The sequence below is a fragment of the Hydractinia symbiolongicarpus genome, chromosome 12 (genome assembly GCF_029227915.1).
Source record: "Hydractinia symbiolongicarpus strain clone_291-10 chromosome 12, HSymV2.1, whole genome shotgun sequence".
Taxonomy (NCBI): Eukaryota; Metazoa; Cnidaria; class Hydrozoa; order Anthoathecata; family Hydractiniidae; genus Hydractinia; species Hydractinia symbiolongicarpus.
The window spans coordinates 18,097,828-18,109,640 of NC_079886.1; the positions used below are offsets into that span (position 1 = coordinate 18,097,828).

The 11,813-nt window shown below is 34.4% G+C and overlaps 1 protein-coding gene across 1 annotated transcript; it reads left to right on the plus strand.

The window, feature by feature from the left end:
* Window positions 1-4,945: 4,945 nt before the first annotated feature.
* LOC130621342 (uncharacterized) lies at window positions 4,946-6,344 on the plus strand. The gene is made up of 4 exons (XM_057436636.1): window positions 4,946-5,008; window positions 5,064-5,123; window positions 5,286-5,572; window positions 5,930-6,344. The coding sequence occupies exons 1-4, from the start codon at window positions 4,946-4,948 to the stop codon at window positions 6,342-6,344; spliced, it is 825 nt and encodes a 274-aa protein (XP_057292619.1).
* The last annotated feature ends 5,469 nt before the right edge of the window (window positions 6,345-11,813 follow it).

An 11,813-nucleotide genomic window follows, 5' to 3' on the forward strand; every position in this document is an offset into this window, starting at 1 on the left:
ATCATTTCTTGAACATGATAGTTTAGTAGGCGACGTTTCGGAAGATCCTTCTCCCATCATCGGGCAAAGTAAAATGGTGTTGAGCATGTATTTATATAATTGCAGAGGATCGAAATTCATAAAAATTAACCAATCAGAAACGAGCTGATAATTACAGTTAATTACGGTAATTAACATTTTGGGGATGGGGAATTGAGAAAGACAAAAGTAGCATTCTGTGCAAGAAACCATCCTCAAATGTCTCTTACATATTGGGTGCCTGTAGGACCTCCCTTACGCAGATAAGATACACATACCGTCACGACTCGGTTTTATTAGTTTTAGTTAAGGCATTAAAAGATTTTTTGGTATCATATGAACCTCTTAAGGTTTCCAAGTGCAACAAAATTAATTTCATTCCGGCCGGTCAATCACCATCTAAGAAGAGGCATACAAAGTGTCCAGGCCTTCCGATTGGAAAATACTGTCAGATTTAGATTCCGTTCTAGTTGTTCCACCATACATTGCAATAACACAACTACGCCCAGACGTGTTATTAATATCCAGTTCTTCCAAAACTGTAATTATGTTAGAACTGACTTGTCCATGTGAAGAGAACACGGAATATTGGCACAAACGAAAGCTTAACAAATATTCTTCACTTTGTTATGCTATGAAAAACAATGGATGGATCGTGCATTTCTTTGCCATTGAGGTGGGTGCAAGGGGTTTCTGTTCAGAATCAATAAGGACCTGTTTTCGTCGCCTTGGTTTCCCTAACAAGCCTTTACGTTCCCTATTAAAATCCCTAACTTTAACCTCCATGAGTGCTTCTTTTTACATCTGGACGTCTCGAAGTTCTACCACTTGGGTTGAGCCTGAAAAGGCCCCAATCATTCCTGAAGTTTCTTCTGTTACAAATATGGAATGTAAGAAATCAAAACCTTGAGAAATCTTCCGCAAGTCACACAAAATCTTGTAAAATCAAAAAACCCGAATAACTTGCTACAATGTCTTCCAAGACAACAGTTGCATTGCCATCTATCCCTGATTTTAGGAATAGCAGTCTAAAAAACTTGGGAAACACATGTAATGCAAACTCAATCTTACAATGTTTTTATAACCTTCCAAAAGTTAAAGAAGCCATTTCTGTCAGCGAAACAACCTCAAAGTTAGGCGAAGCATTTGTGTTCTTCAAAGTTTCGCTGTTTCTAGAAGTCCGGTTGATACCTCCCATTTTTTGTGTGCTATGAAACATCATATCTCAGCTGCGAAGGGAAGTGCATTTAATATCTTTGCTCAGCACGATGTCCCCGAGGTTCTTGAATATCTCCTACCTGGTCTGTCATTAGACTTTCCATTTTTTGGAAGTCATTTTAGTATTGGCATCAAGACATCAACCACTTGCAATTCTGGTCATATTACCAGCTCCTCAGAAGTTATAGCACCATGCATCCAACTTTCTCTGCACCCTACGTTACAATCTTCCTTAGATAATTTCTTCGAAAGCGAGGAGTTATCAGACACCAATGCCTACTTCTGCCATGCTTGCAACGCTCATCAAACTGTTCTAGTTGAAAAAAAGATAGTGTCGTGCGGTTCCCATCTCATATCACAGCTAAAACGTTTTGCCAGTGCCAACGGCCTTGTGTCAAAATTACCTCTCGTATTACTGCTTACCCTGGTACCCTTTCCATACCTTTTACCGTAGATGGAGAAGTGAAATTTCGTAAAAATTTTCAATTAGTGCTATTATCAACCATTGCGGCAACTTAAATAATGGTCACTACGCAACCATAGCCTTCGATGAAATGGTTCACAGGTGGATACATTGCAACGACAGAGCTGTAATTTTCTGTGATGACCGCCTTATTAACAGTCACGAGTCATATGTTTTCTTTTTGGAAGAGCTGAGGTAAGAATATTTTAACCAGAATGAGTCAGCAAGGGGGCTTGACTACACTCAGTCTTGTCTTTGGAGAGTGACGACTCCACTTATTACCCAGTTAAAAAAATATTAGCAGGGGAGTTTGATCACACATGATCTTGTCTTTGGAGAGTAACGACTCCACTTATTACCTGAGTTAAAAACAAAAAATAGCACAGTTGAACAGAAAGTGGTCAAAGTTTACTTTAGCAAGATAAGGATGTCTAGTTTCTGCTGCGTCCACGGATCTCTTCGAGGTGACCCAGCTAGACATCCGGGGTACTTAGGTTCAGAGATATGGGTCGAAACCTACCTGCCCTTGGTTAAAGTTCTGTTCATCTTTTCAAATGTGTTGTGTCCTTTTTTATTTTTTATTTATATTTTTAATTAATTCCTTGTAAAAAGGGAGAATTGTGCTTTTAGAGGCATTTTCTCTAGAGGAGTACAACCTCTAGCTTATTTTCAAAGACCTAACAGGTTGAGTTCATCATTGCGGTGGCTTGCCACCTCTTTGTAAATTATTTTCTTTAGAAAATGCTTTTGTGCCTACCCAGATGATTGAAGCTGACATTCCTTTAAGGTGGCGGTAACCCTTTTGAAAATCGGAATTTTTTTTCTACATAATAAATTACGAAAGGTTATTTTCAGACTATATATCCAAATTTTGTCCTGTTATAACACACTTCTCACGATTTCATGGCTAAAATGCTATTATATTTCAGCAAAAATATTCAGCCTCAACAATTCCTCTTTAAAGTAAATCATGAATAATTAATTAGTTCTGCCGAATATAGTTTAAGTCTACGCGCTTGTGAAGTTGTACAGAAAAAATGACGTAATTATTAAAGAGAAACGTTAATAACAACAAAGATTGTGCATTATGTATAAATTTAAGACGATCTTCATTCTGCTACACTGCACGAGCTTTAACTTTTGATAGCATTTTCGTTTTACTTTGAAATTTTCGGACATGCTTGGTGGACCATGCAGCCATGATAAGGTGTGCGGAAATCTTTTTACTCGGAATATCTTTCTTTTAACAGCGTTCGATGCAGCAGGGGATGCTAACAAAGAATCTTTGGAAAAAAACAAAAAGCTATTGCTAAAAAATAAGAATGAACAAAAAAAATCCGCACACTGTTTTAACAGCGTTCACCGAAAAATAACGAGATTGTAAAAAGTTGGAGCTCGTAGAAGCCGATTTTTTTCTTGTTTATGATACATTTTTAAATATAAAATTCTGCTGACTCAGCAATTTTAGTGTTAAGTTAAAATCATTTTATTATGTATTAACGCCTATATTTTCAGGAAATAGTAAAAAGAAAGGTATAAATAAAACACAGTAAATAATTCAGCGATTTGGACAACTAAAAAAGGGTTACTGCCACCTTAAGTAATACTCTTTCGTCACCATCCATTTTACGCGCACAGTTTCCATTGATGTTAGCCTGGGCCTGTACAGTGCACAAGGTACAAGGGCTAACACTTTAATATCATTTGAATTAAAACGGCAACGGCAATTTAATCATGGTCAAATTTATGCAGCTTTGACACTGAGCCTATATTTTTTTTCGTTATTTTATTCAGCCTTGTGCTCCTATGCATATGACATGCAGTTTTGTTCTGAAACTAAACTGAGTTCGAAGTTAATTCAAGTATGAAATAGACTGTTTAAGAACCTGGTTATCTTTTGTTGCGTATATTTTTGTTCCTTATTCAGCTTTCATCTTGTATATCATTGAGGTGGTCAAGTTAAACATTATTAAGCTGTTATGTTACTATGTAGTGCTAACTAATTTTCACATTTCACATTTATTGAAGTCGCTACTACCATTTGTAACAAGTAGCGCATGTGAAACGTTGTTTCTGTTCTGTATATACCTTATTCATTTTCTTCAATGGTTTCAAGAACCATTGCAAGTGTTGTTTGCTGTCGAAATTATTGGATGTTTAATCAGTTTAATATCTAAATGACTAGTGGAAGTATATCATTTTATCTTATCCTCAGATTGTAGATTATGTACGTAGTAAAGGTTACAGTATTTTATGTCTTTAGCTAGTTATAAAACTCACAAGTGCCAAGTAAAAGCTTTTAATATGCTATAGCTAATGCTAACTAGAAATAATAAATTTCTGGTTACATGTCTTTTTATAAGAAACTTGTTTATAAGAAAACGAGTAGCTACCCTATTTTGCTTCTCCAAATATAAGTATAAAACCACAGAAAGTACTAAAATCGTAAGGTTCAACTTCTGTGAGTAAAAAATCGTCAGATTTTTTTTTATTCCAGTGTAAATAACGTAAATTTAATGGTATTTTAATGTGAAGAATATCAATTCTGCACGTCTGCGCTTTGTTACTATGTTACTTTTTATACTTTTTGCTCATATTTTTGTTTTAAAACGACCTGAAAAGTATGATACGTGATGAAATATTTATTGTCAAATATACCTTGTTTTCAAACCTTACCCTATCGAGCAAGTAAATTCTAAAATGCACGACCTCAAGCGGGTTGAATGATGCGTATACAGTATCTCTTTAATAATAGCCGTATTCTGTGTTTTCAAAATGGTTGCGCGCAGCTTGTTCGGAAAAATAACGCGGACCCGATTTTTACGGACCTCCAGCTTAATTTCGAAATAATTTCGGAATCACGCCAGAAACGGATGAACAACATGCTACGGAGGCCATTTCAGCTTGAAAGTGAGGGTGTCAAGTTTGCAGATCTGTTTGACCTTTTTGTCTTCCCTAAGCTTTTTAATTTTGTAGTATTTGTTTTAACATGGTAAGGCACATATATTTTTACGTTTTTTTAACCACGTACAAATCTTAAATCATCGATTTTAAGACAAGTTGTCTCTTTTTGAATATCGGACGGCGAGACGAACATGGCCCTGGTGGAGGCTGATCAAAAATCTTTGATTTTCGCAGAGTTTTAATTAATGCCCTCGTGTCTTGTTTATCAGGAATTATATACTTCCTAGTCTTTGGTAAGCGAGTTTCAATTTAATTATTAGGGTCTGGATTTTATCGTGATCGATGGAAATAGAACTTTTTAGTGAAGACTGGACCTTGAAGGCTTTAGGTCGTGATAGCTCTAACGTATGTTGATATTTTAAAGCGAATATCTTTCGCATTAAATAATTACATTTTTCAGCTTTGCCTGAAACCAAAGCAAGTCATATGTTTGGAAGCTTTGTTAAAGGGGAATGATGTGGTGGCAGTTCTTTCTACTGGATTTGGAAAATCAATTATTTTTCAATTTATTTTTCATTTACTTTTCATTTTTAACTGGGAAGAGATCTGTCTGTTCCCAGTTAAAAATGAAAAGAATATTGTTTTGGTCATCAGTCCTTTAACTTCCATTATAAATGATCAGGTGAAATGCTTGAATAGGATTGGTTTTTCTGCTGCTGTATTGAATTTGGAACAGAGGAAGTTTGAGGCAGATGCAAGCTTGTTTGGAAGTAATGATGCAGTGGAGGACGACGATGATGATACAAATATTACAATTGATTGTGGTATTAAAAATGGAGATATTAAGATTTTATATGCCCATCCAGAATCTTTTTTATCTGGTCAAGGGCGTTCAATTTTAAAGAGCAAAATTTATCAACAAAATGTGGTAGCTTGCGTGGTTGATGAAGCGTATTGTGTTGAAATGTGGTAAGTAAACTAGCTCTAGCTGGCTATTCAAGAATATAGATTATAGAATTATAAAAAAATTTGGTGGTTTTTAAAATTCATTTTATAAAATAATAATGAAATACTGTAGGTATGTATAGAGCACATATCATATGAAATATTTAACAAAACTGAATATATACAGTATAAAAATCTGTTATATATATATAGCTATATGTAATATGTAATATATATATGAAAATATATAATGAAACTAATATAAACGAACATATCTTTTGACAAGTTGATAATATATATCTGTTGGTACATAATATAATAAAATGCTAATATATAAGCCTATACAAAATTTAAAAAAAACACTCCATTTATATGTTTTAGGGGTGCTGAAATTTGTGAATATTTTGGAAAATTATGCACACTGAAAGCTCTTTTTCCAAGCACACCCATGATTGCTTTGACAGCAGCTGCACCCCCAAGAAAAATAAAAATTTTAAAAAAGAAACTATGTTTAAGTCCTTATTGTAAGGTTGATGTTGCAAATCCAAATAGAAAAAATATATTTTTAAAGAAAATGCCAGGACGCGGAAACAACTTTGGCTTAAGAAGCTATGATGATACTTTAGTTCCCATTGCTAAAGAACTAGATAAATTACGGGTTGATTATCCAATGACAATCATTTACATGAAGCTAAAATATTGTGGCTATGCTTATTCTTATTATTTCAGCAAACAGCAACTCCAAATAACACAAAGCTATTTTGTCAATTTCATGCTCCTCAAACATCTAGAATGAAGAAAGCAATCTTAAATGAAATTACAAAAAAAGATTCGTTGCTTAAGGAAATTTATTCTAAATTTCTTTGTTTTTAAAAAATATGTACAAAGTCTAATTTGCTGATAAAAGAAAAACATTACCTTGCCGTGCTTTAGTATCAGAAGATGCTTTTAAACGCTTATAAAATGAGCTGAAAGAAACTATTGAAACTTGGAGACTTTCGCTATTGGCTACGCTAAATCAAACTTATGAACTTCCATCTATCAATAAAAATTAACTTCCATTTATAAGATCTAAAAATGATCTGTTATTTGAATATGATGTTTGGATGATCAATATGCTACCACCATATACGATAAAATAAATAAGTATGCCCCTAAGCATAAATAATTTAGGTAAATATATATATAAATATATATAAACAAACTTTAAAATATACAGTGTATAATATTCACTTCTGATAGAACAAACTTGGAAGATTAAAAGCACTCAGTAGACAGAATTTAAAAAAGTTCTACTTTTTCTGGAGGTTTGAATTATCAGCAGTCAATGTTAGCATAAATAATATATATACGTTTATGGAACTCACCTTGATATAATAGATTCTTACTTTATAAAATCCTAGGGAACATATAACTGTAATTTATGTTTTTCTAACCATTTTTGATGTTCTACAATATTCAAGTACCGTAGTGGGGAACGTTTAATATCAGGAAAACTTTGATGAGCTTTTCCAACAATGTGGCTAAATGGGCGAAGATTAAGCAGGTCGTTTGTCGTAACTGAATTTGATTCAGTTGAACATTTTTCCGAACGTCTGACATTTTCTCGACAAAGGGGACACAAGACTGACTGATAACAGTTGGAAGAGCATCCAGTTCCGTTGTTCTTAACCCATTGTTAGACTTATTTTGTTCTTAATGTTTTTGTTTTTTCCAATGTTGTTGAATATTTTTATAAAGAAAGATTTTGTTTTAATTTGGCACATAACCTGCAGAAAGTTCCATCATTGTAAGTGTTACGAAAGTAAATCTTCTTAGGAGTAGCTGGCTTAGCCATTCTTTTATACCTTGAATAAAAAAAGAAAATCTTTATATTTAGCAATATAGATGTATATATATAATTATATAGATAGCTTTGTGTTTTTATCTTATATATAACCCCTTACCATTTTAAGAGTTAACAGAATTCTTGCAATATGTAAAATCAGTGTAATTAACATGGAAAGTACATTCAATCCTTTATCTGTTTTTGCGTTGATGTAGCTAACTGCGCTTACTTTGTATTCTGATGTTCACTAGTAATAGTAATAATAAATAACTAGTAGCTATCTATCTGTAACTATATATATGTCTACACTTCTTGTTTTATAACTAGCTAGCTCTAGCTCTATCTCTTGGTCAGTTGCTAATATTAATTTGAGCATGTAGGTGTGCATTGTTTAGAGTTAGTTTCAGCGTGAATATTTCACGGACCAAGTGACGTTTTATCTTATAATTAGGTGAAATTTTCGACCAATCACGGCTCGGAATAAAACCAGCCTCCTCCAGGGCCTTTTTCGTCAGACCTATCAATAAGCGCAGTGCCAATGAGAGACAAAAAGACCTGGGAAAGAGGTTGCATACTTGCCTGAATGTGTTGCACAGTTGACGGTTTTTAATCACTAATTCGAGTGTTCAACGCCGGTGTTTCAGCAGAGTATCTTCTGTGTTTTGTAAACCAAAGCTGCAATATATTTAGTTTTTTTGAAAAGGGTATTAAGCCTAAACGCATGTGCGACACTGTTTACCTGTACTAAGCGCTCAGCTCGGTGTCACGATTAATTGTTCAACTTTCACAGACAATTATTCTGCAAAATAAAATAATATTGACCGATTGTTTTTGCTATGACGGCGTAATAACGGTTTTGTAAACTATGTTTTTACTTCAGCTTTTGTTGCAGGAAAGTTGTTTTTTGAAAAATACGTTACAGTCACAACACTACAATGGTGCATGCGCTTCACTTAATTTAGGACATACTGCCTACCTGTACGAAAGCGCTCCATCTCATCGTGTGGCAAAGTTTACGACTCTTATTAAGCGCTCCACAGAATGTTCAACGCCGTTCTGTCTGTCTGTCTGTCACGCAAAATGGTAGCTTAGCTGTGCGAGTAGCGAGATGCACGCATGCGGTATAAAAAGGACGGGCGAACTCATTGACTTTCCACAGGCCAACGACTAGTCTATATTATAATACCCGTATACGTCTGTCTGTCTGTCACGCAAAATGGTAGCTTAGCTGCGCGAGTAGCAAGACGCACGCAATGCGGTATAAAAAGGACAGGTGAACTCGTGGATTTTCCACTCGCTAACGACTATTATCTTTAACTAGTAGGCACTGTTGGTGTGAAAACTAGTACGCTTTTTTGAATTTTGGAGAGTTGATGTTTTTAGGCTTTTAAGCCGAGCGTTGAGGAATGTGGAATTGTTCCAATTAAGAGAATAATATTAAAAATACAGAGACAGAACTGAACTGTATAACGTTTATGTTTTATACCGCCGGCAATGAAAATCTTAATTAAAACTGTTTTTTTTATTTTTATCTCTCTACAGAAAAAATTTAAAGGACAGTTCCATGATTTTCGTCGCTAATTAGAGGACGCTAGAGAGAAAAAAATTGATTTTCCGCTTATTCCTTATCAGCCTTTTAGACTTTGATCTGCTTAAATGAATTTCCTGTTCTTTTTGTAAGTCGACCATAAAAAAGAAAAAGAAAAAAAAGATTTCTAAGAAAGCATCACTTTATAACACAATTAGAATTTTGCACTTGAAAGGCTTGGAAGTATATGTTTTAGTGGATTTATTATAAACATATTGTATAAACTTCCATGCCAAGAACAATTTTAACGTTCCGACTGTTGTATCATCTTCTACTTACTAAAATTTTAGCTGTAAGTTTGCTTACTTTTTTGTTTGGAAATAAATGTGTTTGCCTACTGCTGTCCTAAATACAGCAGCTAATTAAAATGTCTCTAATAACTAACAGTGACAAGAAATTAAATTATCTCACACATGCATAGAGTAAGACTATCATGTTTAAGTATATAGTTTGAGATGCTAAACTAAAGTCTTTTGAACGTAATTGGTAATATCTGCACTTTGCCACTGACCCAGCTAGAGGCAGTTTTTGGTTATAAGCAAAAATAAAACATTGAGACATTGTATAATCTTTATCTTTACAACTAGCTCTTAGATATGTTAATAAAACAAATACAACTTTACCGGTTTGTGGTTATTGTCATTGCAACAATTGTACCAGAACTCGCGTCTCATTTATCCATGGAAGTTGTCTTGTGCAAGTCTCTGCACATCAGACTAACAGCTCAATTGTCTTTGTATAAGTAAATTTATTCTTCTGATTAACTGAGTCCGTTTTCTATTAACCAAGGGAATGTTACTCTTTGTAAAAACTTTTGTTTAATCAAGTACACGACGACTCTCTTTAAACTTGCAAATCGTGGTTGAAATTCATCGGAAAAGTCTAAACAGTATTTTCCTTGAACACACGGGATTTTTTCCACGTAAGTATTGTTTTCCAAAACATATATGACCGCGCATGTTACGTCACCGTTCTTGTCTACATTCGCGACGAGTGACCCGCTTTTCACAGGCGCTTCTACAGTTATATTGCACTTGTTGTATTTATAGAGATTGTATTCAATATCGAACTGACCGTGATACCAAATATTCGTATCAAACGACGAATCAAATTCGTTTATCATTAAATCGTCGTCGTGACTTGTTGTATCTGTTCTTTCATCGCCAGCAACGCGTTTGTTGTCGTCTACTGCCTGAACATTGCGGTAAGGATTGAGATATTTGCCTTCGTGTGAGTTCTTTTGTTTTAGTAAGTCGACTTTTATACCCTTGTTCGTCATTATTTTGCTCATTGACTCTTTCAGTAAACTCTTTAAAAGTTTGCTTTTAAAAGTGAATGTGTGTTGTCTTTTTAATACAAAACTTTCATTATTCCCATTCAAATCGGACTTTTGCCGTACATCAAAACTTACACTTCGCTGCAAATTATTAGTACTTTCCAATGCGCTGTATAGAGCGCTAAACTTTAGCATCTTGACAATAGAGAAAAAATTTCCAAGTTATGGTCCACTTTGTTATTATTTTTTTTCGAATAACTTACTTAATAACGAAAATTAGGTTGTGTCTCACCTTATATAATTTAATAAAACGTTGTTGCTATGGTTCTATTTGTTTGTATTTTTGACAACACGTTTCAGCGTTATTTAAAAAAAAAAAAAGACGTCAAAGTTGTTATGGATATAATAGCTCAATTTCCTCAATTTATTAGCTAATTATCTAGAAAGTCCCTCGTAATAGCCACGTTCCAATTGCTCGTGTTTCCTGATAATGTAATTTTTATTGATAAATTTCGTATAAAAATCGTAGTTGCTGTGGAAATGATACAGTCGACGCTCATTATCTCGAACCTCCGTTATCTCGAACTTTCTCTATCTCGAACTTTTTCTTCTGTCCCTTGAGTTCTGTAAGCAATAGTAGGCAAAAAAACGTTCGGTATCTCGAACCTCCGTTATCTCGAACTTTTACTATCTCGAACTTTTTTCTCAGTCCCTTGGACTGATTTACGCTCGTTATCTCGAACTCTTGAAGAGGAATTTTGAAAAAAGAAGACCTTGCACTGCTTGATTCAGAAGAAGACCTTGCACTGCTGAAGTCACAAAATGTTGCAATAAAAAGAAGACATTCCATTGTAAAACAGGTAGATTTTGCAATGTTTTTTTTGTGATTTCCTTTGTCAGAATGCCACCGAAAAGAAAGCTCGTTGTAAAAACATTGGCAGAAAAATGCCAAGCATTAAAAGAATTGGAAAAAGGTATTCCAAATAAAGATATCGCTAAAAAGTACGGGGTGCCTAAAAACACGATATCAACTTGGCTAGCCAATAAGGAAAAACTTTTTTCTGCTCTCGAAAAATCTTCAAGCAAGAAAAGAAAGATCAGAGATGGTAAATTCTCAGAAGTAGATCTTGTCGTGTTCAAATGGTTTGTTTCACAACGAAGCAAAAACATACCAATCGATGGGACAATACTAAAGGAGAAAGCTAAAAGCTATGCACAGGAGTACGGCCAAGTACAGATGAGAATGACGAGGAGCATGATGAAAATGCCGATGTCATCGAGGTGTTTGATGAGCCAGTGAGCAAGCCAACAAAATCAGAAATAAACACTGCAGTGGAGACTTTACAAAATGCTTGTCTATTCACTGATGATGGAAATGACATGCAACGCCTCCTGCTTCGCTTTGAAGATTTGTTTCTTAAAAGTGAAATGAAAAACAAGAAGCAAACTAGTATTTTGAGCTTTTTCGATCAAAAATAATGTATGTAATTGTAGTCAACAATAAGTATACATGTACGCAAAATGCTGTTTTCTTTATTATCCATTTCCCTTTCTTGACCAAACAGTTCCTTCA